Source organism: Acipenser ruthenus, chromosome 2 (genome assembly GCF_902713425.1).
Source record: "Acipenser ruthenus chromosome 2, fAciRut3.2 maternal haplotype, whole genome shotgun sequence".
In the NCBI taxonomy this organism is placed as follows: domain Eukaryota; kingdom Metazoa; phylum Chordata; class Actinopteri; order Acipenseriformes; family Acipenseridae; genus Acipenser; species Acipenser ruthenus.
In genome coordinates this window covers 4538398-4563767 of record NC_081190.1, presented here as the reverse complement: position 1 = coordinate 4563767, position 25370 = coordinate 4538398, and the positions used below count along the sequence as shown (strand labels likewise).

At 38.7% G+C, this 25370-nt stretch overlaps 1 protein-coding gene across 3 annotated transcripts in view; it reads left to right on the top strand.

Moving 5' to 3' along the window:
* LOC117403991 (EGF-like repeat and discoidin I-like domain-containing protein 3) overlaps positions 1-25370 on the top strand; it is a 171846-nt gene that overhangs the window by 35041 nt on the left and 111435 nt on the right. For 2 of the 3 annotated variants that reach the window (XM_058986890.1, XM_058986906.1), the window contains exons 3-4: positions 9689-9718; positions 20956-21084. In XM_058986890.1, the coding sequence (XP_058842873.1) occupies positions 9689-9718; positions 20956-21084 (159 nt within the window). The remainder of the gene's footprint in view (positions 1-9688; positions 9719-20955; positions 21085-25370) is intronic. The other variant, XM_058986898.1, reaches the window with a different exon arrangement.

Here is a 25370-nt window from a genome sequence, read left to right as displayed (position 1 = left end):
TGCCAATCAGAGTCAATCAAACTGTAAAACAAATCAAAAGCTCCTATCTGCAACATTGGGACAAAGAAACAAAACCCCAAATAAACTTGATTGCTATCAGACCCTAAAAAGAAACTTTGCCCTAGCAGAGTATCTCTTCACTGTCAAAGATACAAAGCAGATGCAAATCCTGACCAAGTACATGCTCAGTGACCACAGCCTGGCCATTGAAAAAGGCTGACACAGCCCCACTGGCTGCCCAGTATGTAGCCGCCTGTCACAGCCTGAGGGACACACCATGAGCGCTCTGCACAGCTGGGGAGGGAGGGGGGTTATTTAGGGCTATTTAGTATTTAATGTTTCAATATTTGGTTCAGTGTCTTTGCCATGTTTTGTTTTAAAGCCTAGCCAATCAGTACTTTGCACTGAGGACAGCAACCAGTCCTGTATCCGCAACTGCCAAATCAGCCAATCACAGCCCTTCAGCTCGACTGGAGCACAGCATCTTTGAACAACAAACCAAGACAAACAGTTTAGTAATATTGCTCCATTTAGATAAACTGTCCAGATAAACTCTCAGCAGTTCTGACAAGTATGTTTAATAATGTTTTTCAGGACTATTTTCCAAAAACTTCTCAGCGGAAGGGTACCTGATGAATCTTTACAAGATGAACGTAAATCTCGGTTTTAGAGTGTTGTTTTAAATAAAATAATGAGAAAAATTATTTTCTATCCGCGATAGATTGTTAATTGGGGTTTTACTAGGAACAGATTGCAGACTCCACCGTTTTCACAGAATGAGCATGCAGTAATTATAGAAAGTGTGCCGAAGATTAGGGTGTTCAACTGGGACCTAGAAGCTGCGTTCCCAAAGGGCATGTGGAAAGTGACTTTCACATTCTAAAATAGCAGGTCACATTCCTAGCCGAGTCTGCCGGAAAGAAAAATCTCTTCACAAAAAATTACTCAAGCAACCTATGTGAACCCAACATCACGCTAACCTACAAGGAACTTACAGTAATTGTGTCATACAGTGTATATATAAGGGGCAAATTAACTTTTCAACAAGTGTGATTGTTTACATATATATATATATATATATATATATATATATATATATATATATATATATAATCATCCAAGCACACCTCAGCATAAAAACCCTGTTTTCCTATTTCTGGATCCTCTTTATAGTTTTATATTTATTTCCAGTCCAGCATTTTTGTTAAATTGTTTTTACCAACTGCTAAATCACAATGCAGTCAGGTTATTACTTGCCTTACTGCATTTACAATGATCAGTTTCCTTTACAGTTTAATTTACTCAAACTCATGTTTTTCATTGCTATTTTAATAATTTCTAATTATCTTATTAATAACTTGAAATTGCCTAAATAAAACACAACATTTACTTAATAGTTATGTCCTTGTGGCAGGATGGCTGATGTGGTGATGTGTGTGACGTCAGGTTCCAGGAAAACAGTACACCAAAGGCAGAATGCGGGGCAAAACACTGCGTGGCGGTGCAGTTTTTTTTAATAAACAAAATAAACTTTTCAAAACACAAATAAAAGGGCACAAGGGCCAAACACAAGAAAGCTAGAATACCGGAAATAAACAGAACAAATTCCTTAACCAAACAAAGGTAGCAATCGTTTTCTCTCACTGCTGTCTATCTCCTCCAAACTCTCCAAACTCTCCAAACTCTCCAAACTCTCCAAACTCTCCAAACTCTCCAAACTCTCCAAACTCTCCAAACTCTCCAAACTCTCCAAACTCTCTTTCTGTTCCTTCTCCTAACTCCAACCAAACAATGAGCCTGGAGCTGGGCTTATATAGCAGGTGGTTAGGAGTTAATTGCACAATCAACAAATCAATAAACTCCTGACCACCTGCACCTGAACAATCATCCCTGGATGGGAATTAACCCCATCCTAGCCAAACACTATTACAACTGCATTTGAACCAATACACAGTCGTTTTTCAAAACAGAAGAATATACAAAATACAATCAATAACAGAAAATCATAATACAAATATATAGGGGGAAGCGGGCACCCCGTCACAGTCCTCCATAATTATAAATAATATTGTTTTAAAGTAAATGTGGTTATTGAAATAAAACAAATCTACAATGTTAACAAGTCCACAGTTGGTACCTATCTAACAGCACTGGTTATATTTGTAGTATGGTACTTAGCTTGATTCATGGGTTTGCAGCGATCCTGAGTTTCTAAAAGAGTACTCGGACACTGCCGCGTTTCATTTGTTGTCTGTAGCAGAATAATTACTAGAGTGCATTTTGAGACGTGAAAGCATGTTTAGCACGCAGGTGGTACAGCAGACTAGATGCACTTCTGTGATACTGGAACTCACTTTGACAGTAGATACAAGTAACCCTCTTTCTATCCAATGAACTGTCGAAGTTTAAAAATAAATAAATGTCCCATTCACGTTATTATTTATTTCTTAGCCAACGCCCTTATCCCGGGCGACTTACAATTGTTACAAGATATTACATACAATTACCCATTTATACAGTTAGGTTTTTACTGGAGCAATCTAGGTAAAGTACCTTGCTCAAGGGTACAGCAGCAGTGTCCCCCACCAGGGATTGAACCCACGACCCTCCGGTTAAGAGTCCAGAGCCCTAACCACTACTCTACACTGCTGGAGTGCTTTACTACATAATGCAGATCTGTGATTAATTTTATACGTATTCAATTGTGGCATGAACTCAAATGGTACTGCAGGAAATTAATTACGGTATGCTAAGAGGGACAAGACAGGAGTGCGATTAACGTGCATTTAAAAAAAAAAAAAAAAAATAATCTTCCAACAAATTAATCTCCCCAAAAATGAACGTATTAATCGCAGAAGTTAACTGCGATTAATTGACAGATCTAATATATATATAAGATCTCTTAATGCAACATTTCTTCAGTTTTGCAGAAGTATTCACCCCCCTGCAAAGTTTTCACATTTTGTTGGCACCTGAGCGTACTCCACGACGCTTTCAAATTAGACTTTACATGTAGAATCTACACAAACTACTCCACACTGATAAAGTTAAAAAATGCATATAGAATATAAATAAGTAAGATTTACAGAGAAAAACAGATTAATTTCAGTTGCATAAGTATTCAACCCCTTTGCTACTGCAGCCCTAAATCAGCTCAGGTGCAAATGATTTGTTTGAAAGGTCACAAAATTAGTGAAATGGTTTCAGCCTGTGTGTACTCAAAATTGTTTAATTTGTAGATAATTTCCCTCAGGTATATAAAGACTTTCAAGCTGCAACCCACATAGCAATCCAACAAAGCAACCATGAAGACCAAGGAGCGTTCGAAACAAGTCAGGGATAAAGTGGTAGAGGCACAGAGCAGGAGAAGGGTACAAAAACATTTCAAAGTTGTTCTCCAGTTAATTGTCTGCTAAAGATAAACAAACAAATACATCAAGGTGCGCAAGCAGGTACTGAGCCCAAAAGCAAACTACTGGACTAGATTTAGTATGCAAAAGTAAGTTTTAATTGTTGGCCATCTAATCAACACTTTGAATAAGCAGGACTTTAAGGCAGTACATCATGCTATATGTATCTCTTCATAAAGTAAGGTTTCGTGCCAGTAGTACTGTATGCTCCCCTGCTGTTTGCTTTCACTAAGGGCCCAGCAGGGGGAAAGCATGTGAGAGTTTAGAAGTCTGTTCAGGTAGCAGGAACTTGCAAGTACAACATGCAGAAAAATCCACAATTTCAGGCACAAAATGTGATCCCAGTATGGACACGCTTTATTTACGAATGTTAGAGAAATTGCTATGAAATATTAGTTTTGTGGAGCTGAACGTGAACACTTTTTATATCAGCTGTGACATTTTGTAACAATTGCAGAAGCTGAAAAAAAACACACACATTGCCCTTCGAGTCCAGTTCTAGGAAATCATTTGTTTTACTATTTGTGACAGTATGCTCATGTCATGTTTGTGGGTAGCTGCTGCTTAGGCAATACAGAGAGACATGGGAGGTGGAGTTGAAACGCCAGCACAGGCGTGCAGGAGTTATTAAACGAGGCACCCCGCTCCAGGAACTGGTTACACTATGTAACCCTCGCTGTACATTACTTCCTGGGAGCACTATCCCCTAAACTAACCTACTTATGATCCAGTATTCATATGATGACTCCTGCTGCTTCATACGGTCTTGGCTGGGCATTGCCTTCACAAGCACCGCTTGCAGTTTCAGGGTTGCATAGCTGTCGTTCCTGCAGAGTGGACCCTCTCCTCCCGAGTATACGCAGCTCCCCTCTGTAGCATGGCTTTGCAGTCACCCAGAGCGATCTCCACCGGATGTTTTTAAACTGACAGACACTCGGTCAAGACCTGCCCATCTGCTGATTGAGGACCAGCACAGCCAATCACTTGCTGCCCTTCCCCTCAACCAAGCCTAGCAGGCAACAAAGTCTCAATCGAGCGCCCGTCTGTACACAATCAACTAATCAAACAAAACAACTCCAAGAAGACACACAATAAACCCATTTCCACATACAAATTATACCAACACTAATTCCCACCTGTGCAGGGCAATCACCCTGCCACACTATTTCATTAATTGCTTTTTAATTAGCAGGTTATCTTGAGCTAAGGGACATTTGAACTAAATGTATGGTGTTGGGTGAGTGACAATGGGACCTTTATTTTATTAAACAATCCGATTCAAAATGTCACCAGCATTGTAACCTGTTGTGGCTATGGTACATAGGACCATCTTCACAAAACATTAACCACCAATCAAGACATTTATTTGAAGCTTTTTAACCCTTTGCGGTCCATTTATTAATCATGCGTCAGACACGTCAGGTCTAATTAATTTTGCACACGTGCAGTTAATTTTAGACGCGCTGTTTAAAAGTATTTTTTTCCACAGTCAAAAGGGTTTAAATGGCCCTGCATATCAACAAAGCACTCACTAGGCATCTCCAGCCCCGCCCCACCCTTTCGTTCGCTATCGCTTTCACCTATGTGAGAAATAAATAATAATAAAAATAATAGTCGTACATACCGATCAATCATCTCCTGATCACTCGTTTTATCACCAAACTCCTCAATAATGCGATCCAAGTCATTATTTTATTACTATAACATCTCAAAAAAGATCTGCAAATGTCCGTGTTCTCTGTGCGCTGATGCACTGATCAGCCAGCTTGTTTACTTACGACCGCCCCGTTATCTGACACCAGGCCATGTATGACTATTCATGAGATACGCCTTTTTTTTTTTTTTTTTTTTTTTGGACTTGTCTCGGCTCCTGTCGCTCCCACTCGGCAATTGAATGGTTTTCTTGGCTTTTTCCGGAGAAAAAACAACTAGAAACCCGTTTTTTGCGTTGCTATAATGATGTCGGACCCAGTTCGACAAAGGACCTGTGAGGAATAATTGCAATGTCGGACCCAGTCCGACAATGGACCGCAAAGGGTTAAAATCAATGTTTTCTTTTAGGGGAGAAAAAGTGATATTAACTTGGCATGGTGGTAAATGCTTTGTTAATAAGAGCCGTAGGCTTCACCTGAGTCAAAGTGAAAATAACATTTGGAAAACAAATCTATAGCAAAAGGAGACCTTGCGAGAACACTGTTGTGCTGCTCAGGTGTTGCACATTTACAGCAAAGGTCCTTTACCCCTTTCATGATGGGAGAAAAACCAATCAAGTCAGTCCCACGCAAATCCCTGTTGTATTATGAACTGTAGAGGCCCGACATTTTGATCCACTTCACATCCTTCTTGTCTCTTAACAAACCTTACCTATGGGCTGCATGTCAGCATGATGGCAGCTTTGGAATCTCACAATGACCTATCTGTTTAATGTAGGCTTTATGGCGATCACAAGCCCACAGTCTGCACAATCCTACCCCAGCATGAAAGAACATTACTTTGAAGTGCCAGTCAATCATTGTGTAAACCACAGCAGATTAATAGTGTTCTGATGAGAGGGATCATGTCCTCTCAAAGAGGGCAGTGTTGATATTTTACATGACTCGGATCTGACATTTATTGACATGGATCATTATTTGCTGCTAAAAAAAATCATACTGTGGTGCTAGCCTGGATCTTCTTCAAAAAAAGCAGTATAGTAGCCATGAGGAATCAAAGACAATAAGAGTACCCTCCAAAATGAAGTGTAATCATGGCCCAGGTACAAATAATATGAATCAGAAACGCATCAGAGTGAAATTCTTTTTGTGACATCAAAAACTTTTCATTTCCATTGTCAGTCCTCCAAGCATGTAATCTAATCATTAAAAAAACCTCTTAAATGTCTAATAATTCTAACAATTAACCGGTGTCTTGCATTGGGTTTCATTGAGATGTGTTGTGGCATACAGCAGGAGAAACTTGCACTGATTGGCTGAAAGGTCCTCAGCAGTCTATAATTGACAACAGTGAAAGGAAAGCCCATCTGTTATATTTATAGTTGCCCAAACCCATCAACTAAATACAGAACATCTTCACTTTAGTAAGGTAATGGACTTTGCCATTGGTTTTGTAGAAATTGCTTGCTGTCAAACACATTCCAATTCTGATTATTCTTTATTGCCTCAGGAAGAAAAAAAAAATCATACTTTGTATTAGACACAGATAATGTATAGAGCACTGAATATTTATTTTGTCATGGTAAATCCTGGATGTAATATATAATTACAGTATCTAAGTCAGAATACTATCACACAATGGCTCTCCAAAGCCACTTGTAAAATCCTGGCAGAAAAACAAACCTCAAAGTGGGTGGGAGGGAGGGGGGGTCATGGAAAGATTTCATGCCATGTAATAAAAATGTAAGGCCAGCTTTTGTCAGTACACAAACAGAGCAGGGGGGCTGGTAAGTCCAATAACTTGCCCTGGAAAATCAGTTTAACTATCAAAAGAAGCAAGCATTATTGTTTGTAATTATTATCTTCTATGAGGTGTTCTGTTAAAGGTTAATTTGACCATTTGACATAAGTTGGTGAAGTATGTTAAAATTCATTTTCAGAATGTAACCAGAAACTGAAATAGCAGTGGTATGTCTGGCTACGACTTAAAGCAATGTTATGCTGTCTGTCTCTCTCTCTCTCTCTCTTTTCATTTAGTGGCCGTGAAAATATTGAATTAATTTTCTGTAGTTTTTCTTAAACACAAACAAGGCAGCAGTGAGCAAAGCCCAGAGCGCATGGGAAACTGACCCCGAATCTGAAATGTTGCAACGTTGGGAAACACACTTGCAAGCATGTACTTTATCCAAAGACGACACGCTAGATTAGTTACAAAAATATTTTCCATCACACTCATCATCCATTCATTATCATTTCTACCACCCAGCATGCTTGGTTACCTAAAACACATACGAGGCAGCAGGGTGATGCCGTTTGATGCTGGAAATATATCTAAAGTCACGCTGTTTGCAGTTTTGAAAAAAAAACATGAGCATTCCCAAATTTAAGAAACGCTAAGACTTTTATCTTTCAAGGAAAACATTTTCCGTCAGTATACTTTTTTTTTTTCTGTCACAGCTAATAACTGGTTTGCTCAAAGAACACTGGAGTGATTAGCATAACGCCTTTGCCATATGAAAGCATTGGGAAACATTTGAATACGTTATTTATTTCATGCAAAATCAATCCTTTGATGAATGGAATACATCATTAAAAAAAAAGTGTTTATATTGCTAATTTTTGTATTTTGTAGTTATGTTTTGGTTTACCTAGCACTTTCATCCATTTCAAAGCACCACACAGCTTAAAAATACAAGCATAAAATACAACAAATATACATATACATACACACTCCAGAACATTACATTCATTTAAAAAGCAGTTCTTGAGTTAGGCTAAGTACCGTACTACGACTGCTAATACATTTCACAACGGGCCACCTATAATTACGTAAGAACATTTAATAACAAGTCTGAATCCTAGTAGTTGGTTGATCTAAAAACCAATCCCAGTGATTCAGCATCGTCCTAAGTCTGTCTCCAATCCATTTAACTGAAAACAGGCATGTTTTAAACTTTGGACTGTAGAAAACAAACATGTTGGCACAACGGAGGGCTGTGAATTGGTTATATGGTCAATGAAATATCTCAGGGTCATGAAATAACGTACATTTAAATGGCAATTACATAAACACATCATACATTTATGCAATCTTTAACCTTTGTGTAGCATCTGGATATCGGAACGAGATGAGATCGAGTTTGACACCATTACTCTGTTTGCTGGCCTCCCGATTGTAAGCTACGTCGGCTCCAATTAGTTCACAATGCTGCAGCTCGAATGCTTACACACACCAGCCATTCACAACATATCACTCTTACATCACTGCACTGGCGTTCTGTTATAAGGCACCACACAGCCGTGGTCCTCCATATTTGCAGGAATTATTGATGCGCTGTGCTCCTAGTCGCAGTGTGCGCTCAGTAAATGCTGAACAGTTTGGGGTTCCCAGAAGTCACTGAAAATCAAGAGGGGCAAGGGCCTTTAGGTGCTATGCCCTGTGCCTCTGGAACTCTGTCCAAATTTCCATCAGGAATGCTAGCACAACTGAATCTTTTAAATCAGTTTGAAAAACATGTTTGTTTCATCAGCTTATTTTTTAGCTGGATTGATTGGCCAATGGCTTTTTATTATTTTTAGTTTTTACTGTAAAGCTCCTGGGATGTTCTACATGAAGAGCACTTTATAAAAGCAAATTGTATTGTATTGTATGAGAAACACACAGTGTAAATAATATTCATTACTGGCTGAATAATTACAATATGAAACAATAGGAACACACAAAAAAATGTTGTCCTACTTTTTCAAACCACTGCACCTTTTTTGCTACAGGAAAAACAACAGCTGTTAAGGCTACAGAACAATCCAGACACAACTGAGATATGTGTAGGAGCTCTTAAACAAGCCTCATGAGTTGTTTATTTTAAGCTTTTTAAAATCAATGTTTTCTTTTAGGAAGAAAAAGTGATGTTAACTTGGTATGGTAGTAAATGCTTTGTGAATAAAAGCCGTAGGCTCCATCTGAGTCAAAGTGAAAATAAAATCTGGAAAACAAAACCATATATAGCAAAAGGAGACCTTGCAAGAACATTACTGTGCTGCTAAGGTGTTACACATTTACAGTAAAGATCGTAAAAAAGTACATGAAAATCACACCTTTTATGCCTTCACTGGAAGTCTAATGACATGGTGCTGAGGCCATAACTACCTGGATAATGTGACAGGTATGTCCCCAAAGTCTGTGGGTAGCTGAAGACAATTTAGTATAGTGAAAGCATGGAGTATGGAGCAGCATATTAAAAACCATGGCAAACCATAGCAAGCTATGTATAAACTATAGTATAACCACGGATTAAGCATGAAAAAACTGAAAAATGATTGTGCAGATTTGCCATGGTAAAGCTTTATTAAGGAATAGTACAGTAGCCCTTTTTTAACCAACTGTAGATGAAGCGCATAGACTACTTCCTAAATATTACTAACATTTGATGGTTATTACTGCAATATAGTTTGGAAGAGTATTTGCATAATAAGGAAACCCCTGATTGCTAAAATCAAAGAAGCACTTTTGCAGACCTGCTGTTTTTGTGCACATGTGCAGTGCTTTAGTCAATCAGGGCCATAGCAATTGGATGTTAAAATAGTTCTGAACAAATGTCTAATAAACCTGTCTTTCTTATTCAACAGCGGCAGATGGGGAGGAACCTACTACAGCAGGTGGGATATTACTACCCCTGGTAACTGCAGTGCTCCCCTCATTTTGCACATGCATGTCATTTGAGTTTTTACAGCCCTGCATGTATCGCCCTGTATGTACTGTAATTGAGTGTGGCATATTAACTCTTCATTTTCTGCACACATGTCTGCTTCTGTGTGTCCTCCACTAACTCTCTGATTATGTAATATATTACAAAAGTACTAACTCATGAAATATCACCCTTTTGTTGTTTTGAAGACAGAGCTTATAAAGTACCAATCTTATGTTGCTGTCTGTTTTTATGCCATGTTCTGTTGTACGAGAGTCAGCTGCAATAAGTGAACATTGTTGTTGTATGCCAAACATGGCTGTGGAGAGCTATACTTTTATCTGATCCTTTTTCAGCTAATGTGTTTAGTACAATCTGATTCCGGACTGAAAAGGAGTGGTCAGCACTATGTGTTTGATGGATCTGCTGACTAGCTAGCTGGCTTCAAACATTATCACAGCCTTGCTCCGCAGCAGTAGATAAAGCTGTAATAAAGTGCTGGTCTTAAAAAATGTAGCTGTAGTTCTTATTTGGAAAATGCCAGGCAGTTTCTTTTTAAATCTTAAATTGAAAACTCAAGCACCAAGTAAGCAAGAACTGCAGGTATGGTACCCCTTATAAAAGAGAACCACAGTAAAAGCATAGCAAAGCTGTATAACGCATGAAGTGAAATCATGGTAAAGTATTAGGACAGTAGGCACTGTAAAGCCCAGGGACTTACAGTAGATAAAGGGGTAGGGGTTCTGGTTTCTGTCTATCCAATATTGAGTTATTATCATATTTCTCTGTCTTTACTGTGAGACTTTCTCATTTCGTTCAAATCTTTAAAGAGAAAGTAGCTCTTCTTGACATTTGAAGCTGTTTTTTCTTTCAAGATTACAATGCTCTACATGATTACTGTGTGAGACGTAGTGTATATCACATTAAACAAAGCTAACAGCAGTGGCATTGGACTGGGAGGCAAGGTCATACATTGAATTCTTGGAATTTGGAGGTATGTGTTTAGAATGTGTTTAGAATCATTTTGCCGTTTAAAATTCTGTTTCATAATGAAGTTAAATTATTTTCATAGCTCCTTGGTCCTTTTTGTTGAGGTTTGTCACTATACAGTACAGGGCTACACGCTAGTATGCACATTTGATAAATCTTGAATCCAGTACTATTCATAAGGCTCAGAGGTATTTGATTCTGTAATAACCGCACAGGAGGAGCTGCAGGCAGCTTAACCGTGCAATGCCTGCCTGATTTCCTGGTCCCTAAAATTAGGGTGTGTCGGAGTGTCCCGCCCCTATATATTTATTTATTATTATTTGTAATTTTGTTTACGGCGCAGATAAAAGAGCTGCGTATTTAGTGTTGATTTTATAATTTAAAAACCTTGTGAGGATGCGTGACTGATCAGCTACTGATTATTTAACGAGCTGACAGTCACGCATCCTTACTAAATTCGTGCAGACTGTGGCCGAGGGGTAATAAGATAATTAACAGCTAGTTAACCCCTCGGCCAGAGTATAAGAACCTGCAGCTGTCCGTGCTGCGGGGGTTGAGTGTACAGCGGAGAGTACGGGAGAACACGGGAGAGCGAGTGAAAAACAATTGCTATATTTAAAAATATACTTGTTTCTGTTTGTTTGGCCATCACGCCTTTTTGTTTTGTGTTTTGTTGTTTTGTTCAAATCTTTTGTTTTGTTTATTTAGTTAATAAAAATCCAGCTGAATGCCATTGCGTTCAGTTTCACCCGCCCACCCACGTCACCACTGCAAGCCATCCTGCCACATAGGGTTACATAACCAATGTGACTCATACTATAGGAGACACAGTGATTTCACAAGAACAGATGCTGGCAACAGGCAACTGCTGTGTCTCCCATGGTGACGGCACTTTATGTATATATTTATCTCTATACAATCACCCATTCAACAACAGGATATAATTAATTGATTTTGCTACAGTTTCTTGTGGTAATATATTCACAATCATATAAGTAGGGCTTCTGTTTGGTTTTTATTAATTTCACTTTTTGGTGCTTATTTTTAGCTATTTTCGAGTTGTATGTAAATCTTTTTTTCGGTGCTTTCGCTTTTTCTATACTATGAAATTATTGTTTTCGTTTAAGGTGTCTTCACACCGAGCACGTTGCGTCGAAGCATCAGCCTGCACCATATTTTGACGAAGTCAAGTTGTTTTCAGACCAAAGCGTCAATCAATCTGAAGCCCTGTCGATAAACTCAACATTTCTCTTAAAGTATAGAATTATATTGTTGTGTATTTCAGCACTAAGAACTGTAATATAAATACTATCTCATGAAAACTAAAAATAAAGTTCTGTGTCTTTTGCAGAAAAAAAATGTAATACAAATGGGAATACGTTATGAATATTTAGTGTACATACATTTGGTTAGCCTGCCGTTTCGAGTGTGTAGAGCAGTCTTTCTTTCCTCTATGTCTTCACTGTTGAAAGTTAAGTGCCTTCCCATTTGACACACAGACATACACACACAACAATTACTTGTTTTATATTATAACACTTGCTTTCTACATGCTGAACACAGGTCGTATGTTACTGTAAACTCCCGGTTGGGCTCTTCATGGACATACAGCCTTGCTTGCACCCACTTACATTGTATTTCTTGAAATTGTTTTTTACACGGTGCAGTGTACCTAAGTAGTCTGCTGAAAATACATAATCGCCTTCTCCAAAACTAAACCATCACTAAACAAAACACATCTTTTTATTTCCTGCAAATTGTAGATAAATGAGAGGATTATCTGTTTTCTAGTTGTTTTTTTCTGAGCTTTAACCAATATATATAAAGGTAGTTTTTTATTTTTTTTAATGGGAAAGGGGTGAAGTCAACTTGAGTAACCAAAAATCAAAACCGAAAAATCAGACGCGTACAGTATTGCTTTCATGAAATATACAGTACAGGATCGAAGATGTAGGGCATGTAGTGAAGCTTGATTTGTTTAATATCCTAATTCTTTGATATAACAGGGATTTGAAACTTTTTGGGGGGGAAATGTCTCGACTCTTTCAGAAGTGCTGATTTTTAGTTCAGGTGCTTAGTTCAGACTTCCTCCAATAATGATCAATAAGGACAGTCATATTGAAAGCCACAGGGGTGCATTAATACGCCAGCTGGATGTGGTGACTGAAACAAGAACATGAAGTGAATCTAAATGAGACAAAGAATACCTTAGTTAGCAGAACTCTGAGATGTCATGCCCATGTCAGGTTGATCTTTAAAGACAACACAATCACATTTCCAATGTCCTTAGCATCTCCTATTTATATAGACCTGTTCAGTTTCCTTGCACAGTCTATCAGGATTGTATTTTTATTTATTTTTCTTTTTTTTGGAGGGGGGGGTTATGGATGGATGCAAATACGATCTGACAGAATGGAGAAATGCACAGGGAGGGAAATAGCAATAACAGCTTGCAGTATAAAAACATGTGATTAGGTGTCCAGCTGATCTGTACAAGAGAACCCAAAACATGGTCATAGGAGTTTCAAAGTGACCTGTTGCTGTGTTTTCACTGCATGTGATTAATCAAGCCCAGAGCCCCTCTGAAGCCTTCATAAGACAGAACAGCAGTGTGTGATTCTCAAAACTGTGTTGTTTCACTTGGACTAGTTTGGATCATTATTAATAAAACTTTTTCAGACTCTTCAGAACATAAACATTGTTCTAACCATCCTAATAGGTTTGATCTGTACAATATGATGGGAAACATAAACAATACTAGATATTAAGAGCTGCTTAATAATGGCACATGGTACAATAAAAAAAATAAAAATAAAAGAAACACCTGAACTAAGGAGCACACGCTTTCTTTGTAAATGGGGTGTGGCTAACATGATAGATTCATGTGTTATATGGTATCCATAACACGCCTGTAATATTTAAAAGCTTCATCTCCAAGTCACCATGAGCAAGACAATAGATTGACTTTATTTTGATAGACCTTGAGGCACTTAGTTTGGCAGTGTAGATTACTGATGTTTCACACTGTGTGAGCCATACTTGGACAGAAAAGACTTAGATGATGATGTCTAACCAAAGAGACAATCATGTGTACACAGTAGATCAGCAGCCTCCTGGCTGCCCTACATCCAGTTGACAGTGCTGTGGCAGGTGTTTCTCATTTTATTTTCTCCAACCCCCACCAACAATATACCATGCAGGGTCTAATAAAACCCATGCATGCTTTCTTAAAATTATCAAATATTAAAAAAAAAGTCAGCGTGATGTATCAATGTAGCTAAACTAACTGTATGATTTATGTAGTTCTTTTGTTATCCCTGTAATGCCCAATCAATTTTTTTTAATAAGGGAAGCTACTTAATTTATGCAAGTAGAGTCTGTGACTTGCACAAAACACTTAATTTTTTTTCTGTCCTGCCTCACAATGCACCATATGAAAAACTTTGAGAGGAGTGGCTAAACGTCATATCATATTTGCTGCAGAAATGGGCATTATAGGATTAAATGTGGTGTGGCAGGGTAGAGCCCTGTCTGTAAGTAAAGTGTGGGGGTTATGTGTTTTGATGGTGGTTGGCAGGGATTGTGCTAATTCATATCCCTGCCAAATACATGTGAGAATGTGGTTGTTCCCAAATGAGATAATTGGTGCTAATTGGGAACAGCCACAGAGCTCTATGAGAGAGAGGACTGCTAGGGAGCTGATAACAAGAACAAATACTGTGTGTGTTCAGCTATGGAGTGCTGTGTGTATAGCAAATAAGGTATTGTTTGTATAGCAAAGAAGGTATTGTGTGTATAGCAAAGAAGGTATTGTGTGTATAGCAAAGAAGGTATTGTGTGTGTGCGTGTATAGCAAAGAAGGTATTGTGTGTGTGTATAGCAAAGAAGGTATTGTGTGTGTGTATAGCAAAGAAGGTATTGTGTGTGTGTGTATAGCAAAGAAGGTATTGTGTGTGTGTATAGCAAAGAAGGTTTGTACCGGAAGTAAATGTGTGTGACTGGTAAACAGTTTAGCTGTCCGGTGTAGTTACAAGAGTGGTTTTGTTGGGAAAACGGCTTAGCCATCCCAACCCTTTAGTTAGCCATCCCAACCCTTTAGTTAGCCATCTCAACCCTTTAGTTAGCCATCCCAACCCTTTAGTTAAGGAAAGCTGTGTTTAGTCTAGGTCTCCAAGTGGAGATTGGCTTTTGTTTTGTTTTGTTTTGTTTTATTATATTTTTGGCATAGGCAAAACTAGATTGGCCCAGCAGTTAAAGTTTGGACAAAACTAGACTTGCCCAAATTAATGACATGGGCGAACCAGATTCGGCCAACATCAATTTTGAAGTGTTGGACGAAACTAGACTCGACCGGGCTAGCCCCAAAATTCAGTGAAAACTGTTGAAAAAACAGGTTTCACCAAAACTAGACTCGCCAGACCACCTGGTTTCGTCCTTAACATACATGTTTTACTGCAGGCCCATGCATTGTCATAGATTTCTAGAAAAGAAAAAAAAAATTCAGTAATTATAAAGCAATGAAAAGGGATCTTTTTTTACCCTGAACACATTTAAATTATTATTTTTTGTATGGTATGAGATTTTTGTAGAGGAATGATTTGAAGATGATTATGTTTCATTTTAAGTGAGATTATTTAATGTTAAACCAAAACCACTGTTTTGTTCTAGTTGAAGGTTTCTGGTGAATTAATACAAAACTCAGGTGACACAGTTTGAAATGTATATCCTTCAGACCTCCAAGTCTGCCACACTCTCATTACTCCCCAAAATACTCTGGGCTAGATCATTATTAACTAAATGGTTCCAGAATATCATACAGAGTGGGCATGTTTCTCGGCTTTGCTCCTCACAGTGGTTGCATATCTACAAGGGACACGAAGCAGCTTTGAATCCAAGCCTTTTCTCTGTGTTCCAAAGAGAAGACTTAGATAATTGGAAACGCCATGCTTCAAATGCCAGAAACAGTCTAAATATTTTAATATCCAACCACAGCTCTCCCCTGCCCTTTTTATCACATTTAAAGACCTGCCACAAAATGACTTCCTTGTGCGATGCCCCCACATTATGCAGTTGCATGAATGTCTGTTATTGATTTAGTATGTTAATGTTGCTGTTTTGAGAAAACAGACATGATGGTTTAATGCACTGGTGGATTTAGTACATTGGCATTTTACATCGGAAGGTCAGGAGTTTAAATCCTAGCTTCAAATCCCAACTCAGGATCAGTGCTTTGTCCAGATTGTCGTGGCAGGGTGAGGGATGGGGTAAGCAGTTGCTTTGCAGGGGGAAAATCAGTACAGAACCCTTCTGGCATGTATTTGGAATTGGCAATAGGCATACGCTGTTACAGGGATTTATTGAGATATGCAAGCATCTACTGCATCCCTCGCTGTGGAGTGAAATTGGACTCCCTGCATGTGAGGGACATGTCTGGAAATACAATATATTGTGTTCTGTTTGGTCACTATCCATGATTTGCAGACCAAATGAGTGAAATCCAATCAATCTAACAATCACATGGGTAGAGGTACAGTAATTCATATGACCTCTTCTTGCAGAGTAACATGAGAGGGCTTGCATCTTTGTGGGAAGATGAAAGTAGCACTGCTCTTCAATGAACATTGCTCTTTTAGACAGTATTGCTCTGTAAATTATTGGGCAGTGGAATGGATTGATTATGCTTGGACTGTCAAAAGACAACAGGAAAACAACACATTTGGAATTTATTTGCATTAAAAAGCTACAATAAATCTATTGGATGTCAAGACATTTCACTGTAAATTCAGGGAGAGAGAAGTATGTTAAAATAGTATGCCACCACGGGGGGTCTAGTTTAATGTTCTTAACATGAATACTGGTCTCAATACCATGTGACGGATGCGAGTGGTGTGTGAATAAATAACAGTCCTGAAACAGTATTTCTCCAACAAAAACGACAGTGTTTATTAAAATAAACCTCCCCTTTACCTGCGAGGGTATTGGGGGGAACACAGCTGGCTGACAAACAAAAATACAAAAACAAACAGAAAGTGTCCACAATGAAATCCCAAGTGTCCTGTGCATGAGAGTGCTCTGTAATCCACACGGGGTGTGCTGATGTTGGTGAAGGGAAGGTAGTGCTCTGTGATCTGGAACTGGCTCCGTGGCTGCAGTCCCGCGCTCCTACTCCGCCTCTGAAAACACACAACAAACAACACGTAATCCAAAAAACACAACGCTCCGGCTGGTGGCTCAGTTTCTCAGCGCAAGAGGAGGAACTGACGTAGCTGCTTCCCCTTTGTACCCAGCAAACTCCTCCCTGCACTCAACGCGTCGCCATGGTTTCTCCAATAGAGGGCTGCCCCGCAGCTGACTGCAATGGAATCGTCCTGAGTACTTGCAGCTACGCGCCCCTCCTAATATGGTCACCTTCCGGTTTCCACCTACCACCGAGGTGGCGGATCTAGGAGGGAGCTTACCTTCCCCCTTACACAGCGCCCTTTCTAATCGGGAGGGAGATTTACAGCATCGATCCTTTCTGTCTCTATCACATACCGCCACCCTAAAATGTATTTTAGATTTTTTTAGCCCTCATTTTACTGCTTTGTTATACCATGCTTTCCCAGGAATGCTCATCTTATTAGTTAATTAAACTATGTTGCAATTAAAATCTGTGTCATACCTTAATTTTTTTTTTTTTTTTATTTATTTTAAGCACTGATGCTGCTTTTGGTGATCGTGTTTTAACTTTTGTTGCTGCAGGGAGATACTTCTTAAAATACTGTACTATTCTGTGGTACAACCCCTGCTTAAAAAACCTACTTTAGACATAAACGTTTTTAACAAATATAGACCTATTTTAAATCTCCCCTTCTTATCTAAAATCTTGAAGAGGGTAGTAGCGAACCAGCTTAACTCATTTCTTGCAGTACATAAAGTTTATGATAAATTTCAGTGAGGTTTTCGCCCAAGTCATAATACTGAAACTGCCCGTATAAGAGTGGTAAATGATGTGCGACTATCTTCAGATATGGGCCTCCCCTCAGTTCTTATTCTTTTAGATTTAAGTGCAGTGTTCGGCACTGTTGATCATTCAATTCTGATTAAGGTCTTGAGAACCTCATAGGACTGGCTGGAAGTGTTCTATCTTGGTTTAAATCTCTCAAATAGGTCACAATATGTTTAAATTGGAGATGAGTCCTCTCTTCTATCTGAAGTCACATATGGTGTCCCGCAGGGCTCCGTTCTTGGACAGATTTTGTTTTCTTTATATATGCTACCCTTGGGCAATATTATTCGCAGACATGTTGTAAACATTTACTTCTATGCCGATGACACACAACTATACCTATCTCTGAAAGCAGGTGACACTGCTGCCGTAAATATTCTGACTACATGCCTCGCTGACATTAAGCTATGGATGTCAAAAAACTTCCTATTGTTAAACTCAGATAAAACAGAGGTAATGTTGCTAGGTTAAAAAAAACAATTAAGTAAGACCAACCTTTGTGCGTCTACTGGAAACATCTTCCCTTCTTGCACTGAAGGCTGAAATGAGAAGCTTGGATGTACTTTTTGACCCAGTTCTTTCTTTCGAACCTCATATTAGGAGAGTAACTAAAGCGTCTTTCTTTCATCTTAGAAATATTTCCGAAATAAGACGTTCTCTTTCACTACAAGACGCAGAGAGACTGATGCATACCTTTGTAACATCTAGAACTGATTATTGTAAATGTCTGTTCTCCGGCAAAATGCTGCAGCCAGGATTTTAACTAAAACAAGATATTATGACCATATTACACCGGTATTGGCAGCCCTACTTTGGCTTCCAGTTCGGTTTTGGGCTGATTTTAAAGCTTCTGCTCATAACCTACAAAGCTTTACATGATCTGACTCCCTCTTACCTGAATGATCTTCTAATTCCACATGTTCCTAGGCAGTCTCTCCGATCCCAGGATGCCGGGCTGCTCACTATTCCCAACATTTTAAAAACTAGTATTGGTGGCAGAGCTTTCAGTTACAGGGCCCCTAAATCATGGAATGATTTGTCCATTTCTGTAAGGGAAGCACAAACATTTTTATAATCTTTTTATCTTAAAATGATTGTTTTCTTTTATCGTCTATGGTTTTATTGTTTCGCTGATCTTGATTTTATTTATATGGTTTATCTTCTTATTTATGCATTTCATTCCATTGCATTCTTATTGTTTTATTGATCTTGTTTTTATTTACTTCTGTTTATTTATTTATGCATTTACTCTCCTGCTCATGTATTTTCATTTACTGTGATTATTGTATTTCCTGCTTGTATTTTTTGTTTTAGCCATGTAAAGCGCTTTGAGGCATTGCTTTTGTGAAAGGCGCTATATTAAATAAAGATTGACTGATTGATTGTAATCCTATAACAATATTTTTTTATAATTTGTCAACTTTAAAATAATTCCGAAACATCAGTAACCCAATAATTGCACCAGGAATGTTCAGCGTTTGAGGTGTGCAAGTCTGGTGCAGATAAAACTGCCACGTCAATGCAGATCATTTGCAAATGTTATTGCAAAGTACAACAGGGGGATTGGCAATATATAAGAATGATAGATTTTCAGTGAGCTCACCCGTAATTCTTTGTGCTATGCTTTGAGCCTCCACGCTAACCCTAACACTGTGCATCTCTTAGCCAATACCACAAATTCATTTAATACAACCCATAAGCAAAAAACTACTTTCATGAACACACTTAACAAATGAATATCCTAAAACCATGTACTTTTTTTTTTTTTTTTTTAAATACTGAATTTTTACCATCCGTTGTTAGTATCTGCCAGCAGAGCAATCACATGACCTTTACAACACTGACCTACTGCCAGAGCGTTCGCTCTGCTTCCAGCCTCCAGGTAGACAATCTGTGAGCTCTGAGTTGTGTTTTGATTGACAGTCTTGCTACGGTTTATTTTTCTAATCCCAATAGATTAGACGGCACCTATAGATTTGTTATGTTTAGTCATTAAAGTGGGCTCATGTTTCTGTGTTAACAGAGCAAAACCTGTTGTGTCACCATTGCGAGTAGTATTGTCGGAGTTTATATTGTTCAGGTACTGCCAACATCAATCATTTGTACTAATAACGTACAGCAGCTGAATCTCTTAACTTCCCCTTAAAGCATAAACAAAGATGTTCTCACATCATTATTAATTGGCTGCATGCCGCATTGCATGTCTCATGTCTTTATACAACTTCACTTTATATACAGTTTTTACCTACAGTTGTGGGAGTAATGTTGCAATGCTTTCTCTCACATCACTAAAATTGTAATGATGCTGTCACTTAGCAGCCCATGTTAGCAGTTCTGACGATTGTTAACTCTTTGCAGCAACCTATTTAAATAAACTCATGAGTTAAAGCTTTGTAAATAGGGCCAATGAACTTGAAATGTAAAACTGAAGAAATGTCTGTATAGGGACAAGGTTGAGATGGGACAGCTGTGGAGAGCTACAAATTCCTCCACAGCTTTCCTGGCTTAGCTTGTCCAGTGTGGGGTTTCTCAAGTTGACCACCATCTGAGATCCACAAGAGCATTTAATTATTCCTCTCACAAGTGTAATTGCCACATTGGGAGTGAAACTATTCCCTGAAGTTTCAGATTATTAGAATACTGAGTGACATTCTCATCAACTCTAAGCAGTTCCTAGTGCAAAGATCAGTTGTACTGATTCAGGTCTTCACTTTTATTTTTAATTGGTACAAATAACTACAAGCTAGACAGTAAAGTAAAATAAGCAGTTCCTTGTTTATTCATCAGTTGCATACAGTAGCAGTTTAGCCTCATTTCAATGAAGGAAAGCCAGTACAAGTAACCCTGAATTTGTTCAGTGGTTAAATACAAAAAATACATCTTAGCATCACCTAGTCCATGTCTGAGAGGCGCCCAGCTGTGGATAGAACTCTGAAACATACATTTGTTACACATAGATGACTGATTTGTATGTTTAGATATAAACAAATGGAAAACATAAGCTACTTGCTAATGAAGTGCTTCTCTCGCTTACAAACCAAAAACGAATGCCCTCCTAAGAGGTGAGTGGTAATTACCATTCAGAGGCTGCAACACAGTAGTAAAGTGATGTCTCTTAAAGAGGCAGATTCATTGCACTATTTTTAATATGAAGTGTCTTCACGATGCATAAAATGTAACTAAGTACATCTCTGGAGCTATTTTAACCCTCTCCTTTTTTTAATTTGCAGGACCCTGTCATCCTAACCCATGCCACAATGGAGGGACATGTGAAATAAGTGAGACTTACAGGGGGGACACATTTATAGGATACATCTGCAAGTGCCCACTTGGCTATAATGGAATCCATTGCCAACACAGTAAGTTATCATTACTGAAAATAATCAAATGTTAAAACAGTGTGGTGTCTGCAAATGAGTGCCACTTGAAAATACATCTCACTTGGCAACCACTTGAAATGTAATCACAATAGCATGCATTACAAGTATTAAAGAAAAGATGTATACATGTTTGTCTTTGTGCAAAAGTGGTTGTCAGTGCGCAGGTGTCGGGGTGATTCAGAGCTCAAGACAAGGACAAACAACAAAGTACTGGTGAAATTATGGTTTATTTGGTAATCCAAAGTCTGATGACAAACAGTAAACAATAATGAGAACAGGCTATAAACGGCGTTTGCGTATTGCTCTGTTTAATCCATGGGTTGGTCCCAAAATAATAGTCCCAGTATTTAAACACCCCACAGTTAACACAAACACGATCACAAGTCCACAGTGAGTGCTGTAGTGCTTGTGGTGCAAATACAATTAATCATGAAACAAGTGCAGTGTTGGCCTATAGCGACAGCTCCGGATTGTGTTAGCCGTCTAAACAACGAACAAGTATATTCTTTAGACACGACAAAACAAACAAAACACTCATGATACAGCGTTAACCATAACAAAGGAACAGATCACCTCGCTACGTCCCCTTATATACCGTCAATCACGCCCCCTTGGTTAACGATTGCAACCGCTCCTCCAATCAATGGCTGACACATTGTTTCCCTTCCGGGTCTATGATTTAGTGTACCGTAGCTCCACCCCCTTTATAGATGGCAGACTTCTGCCTAATCCCTGGGAATTAATTGTCAGCCATCCAGTCCAGGGCACTCTGTTCCCTTTACACAGCGCCCTCACAGGTTGGGAGGGCGATTTATCACCAAGAATCATTCTGTCTCTGTCACAGTCTTCCATAAATAATGTAATTGAGCTGGATGCAGAATAATAAATAATTAATGTGGTTATTTGTTGCAAAGAGCCAGCTGTCAAACCTTACATTGAGCAGCTGGAGCTCCAAATGAGTTTACCTTAGCATGTTCTAAATGCAGGAATCTGAGCTTATAGACCAGGTTGAGAGGTGATCCGGTTTGCTGGGTATATTTACACAGAGTAATTGAAAAGCTGTCCAACTCAGAAAATCACTGCCAGTTGATCAGGAAAAGAAAAACAGTAAATTAGAGCAGTATGTATGTATGGAGAAAGGATATATATATATATATATATATATATATATATATATATATATATATATATATATTGACAATTTAAACAACAACAATTCTGCTTCAGCTACCCTTTCCTTTACTATCTCCTGTTCCAAAGGAAACAAACAATTTGTTTCAAATGCTGAATACTGCATCATGAAAAACAAGCAAGCAAATCTCCATACAGTACATTCCACACCTGAGTACCCGAGTGTTCCTTTGACAGAACGTTGATGGAACCCGGTCAGGTGCATTGTGGAGGTTGTTGTACGTATCTAAAGAAAAATACATGTGTAGGCAATCTTTGTGGGAAACGAGGATGTGGCTTAATAATGGACCGGAATGTCACTGTGTCAGTATGTGATTGCAAAGTAATACAAAAACAAGCCAAGATAAATGATGCCGTCAGCGGCTCAGTGTTAGTTTATAGTTCATTCTCTGAACATCTGCAAGTAGGAACCTAAACAGAAGAGTTTTTATGTTTAAAGGTGTCAGCATTAATGATCAGCAAGTAGCACAATTACATGTGTACAGTTATGATACCTACAATTATAAACCAATTTAATATTCAAATACCAGTAGGCAGAAATTACCCTGTGGCTGAACTGTGATAAAACACTTCTGACAGTCTCTTCCAGGCTTGTTCTTTTACATGTTTGTACTTCTTAAATAGGTTGAATGCAAAGCTCTGAATTTATTTTCTAAAACTGTTTTAAAAACAGTGATCAGCAATGCCTGATCGTAATGTTTGAGTTGCATCACAATGCTAATAGACCCTTCTACACTTATGATAAGAACAAGCTTGTTAGTTATATGTTGCCATTCAGTACTGTAATTCAACTATAATTATTGGGGGTGTGCTGAGTAAATAGTACAAACCTGTATTTGTGACAAGTTTGGTCATTTTTTTAAGTAGGAGTGATACACGAGTCATTTTGCTATTACTTGTTATTTGGAGAACAAAAATATATATGAAAAAAGTAGAGCGCCAATCCAGGGGGGAAGGAGGAGGGACCAGTGTGACAGCAGAAATAAGTGCCATTCTGTGTTGCAACATCTTTAAATTTGACAAAGGCCGCCTTTCCTTGTTTTAGTCTAAAATAATATAGTTGCATTTTTTATTTGAGATCAGGTGACTGCTTTAATAATACTGTACTATGGGCTCTCAAGTGGCGCATCCAGTAAAGGCGCTCCACGTGGAGTGCAGGATGTGCCCTATAGTCTGGACATCGCGAGTTCGAGTCCAGGCTATTCCTTTGCCGACCGAGGACGGGCGCTTCCAGGGGGTGGCACTCAGTTGGCCGAGCGCAGCCCGGGGGGAGGGAGGGTTAGGTCGGCCAGGGTGTCCTCGGCTCACCGCGCACCAGCGACCATTGTAGTCTGGCCGGGCGCCTGCGGGCTTGCCTGTAAGTTGCCCGAGAGCTGCGTTGTCCTCCGATGCTGTAGCTCTTGGGTGGCTGCATGGTGAGTCCGCAGTGTGAAAAAAAGTGGTTGGCTGACGGCGCACGCTTCGGAGGACAGTGTGTGTTTGTCTTCGCCCTCCTGAGTCAGCGCAGGGGTGGAAGCGGTGAGCTGAGCCTAATAATAATTGGCCACTCCAAATTGGGGAGAAAATAATAACAAATTGGCAACAACTAAATTAAAAAAAGCTTTGGGTTTGGCTTAGTGTAAAAGTTGCTTTGAAATAAGACTATTTGCTTCTTCTCGTCTACTGATTGTTATACCATCTCTGAAACCAGAGTGGAGAAATACGAAGACCAGACTCCTGACAAAAAATAACCTTCTAACCTTAAATAGATTATGATCCTACCAGTACATGTTAAAATATGTTTTGTATGGAATATTGGATTTGTTAAAGACAATCCTCACTGTAGAACAAAGTTCCTGTTTTCCCATTAATAAAGATTAATTCCTGGAGTGAATGTCTGATTTGATAATGCACGTAATAATTGTAGGCAATTTCTTTCAGTCATCACAATTACATAAGATTGCAATTTATCTGAAGCAATTCATAAGCAAAATCTACAGTGGCTGGATCATTTTAAGTTATGTGATAAAGAAGATGTGATAATTGTATGAGAAATGACAACTTAACAGACTTTGCATGGGAAACACAGGCCTTAATTGCAGCTGGTTAATGGAAAAGATAGGGTTAAGTCAGACGGAATTCATCAGGTTTAAGCAAACTTGAGTTGAATGCCTTTTCTTCATTAAAATTTAACAGTATCTGTGAATCTGCCAATAAGACATAGCTTGAGGGAGCCCGTCTCGTAGTTAAAGAAGTTAGGGAATGCAATAAATGTAATGTATGTTGTAAAGTTGTATCAGTGCCTTTGATTTGTGAAAGTTAAAAGGTGTTCCATGTTGCTCTTGCCCGATTGAGCCCATAATGAATGCATTGTTGTCCAAACAACATAACAAAGCCCTAAATGCTTAGTTGTCAGACACCCTGAACAACAGCTATTGAAATCTGAAGATTAAGAATACCATGTCCTTGTATTTGTTTCTATGCTACTAGATGGCACATTATCTAATTTAATACATTGTCAGCAGACAGATGTCCAGCTGAGTTTTTGTCATAGGGATTATCTCACGCAGCCAGTCAAACATTTGCATTTCTTCTTCGAGTACCAAGTAAAGTAGTAGCAACAGCTTGACCATGCATTTGTGTGAAATTTATATATACATATATATACATATATATATATATATATATATATATATATATATATATATATATATATATATATATATATATATATATATATATTGTGATAAAGTAAAGGGTGTGGTTGTAGAAGGTAAATACGTCAGGGCTGAGGTTTTGACAGCACTTTCTACCATCACAAAATGGCAGCAGGTAAAGGACTACATGTCACAAAATGGCCACCCACAGCACACTACAATTCCCACAATGCAAGGTGCCCAGGGTGTGGTAGCCACACCTGCCCTAAATTAGACATAATCGTCCACCTATAAAAGGGCTGGGGCACAGCACGGGGGAGGAGGAGTACAAGGTGGTTAAGTGAGAGAGAGAGAGAGAGAGAGAGAGAGAGAGAGAGAGAGAGAGAGAGAGAGAAAGAAAGAAAGAAAAGTGCTGGTAAGAATTATTGCTTTAAAACT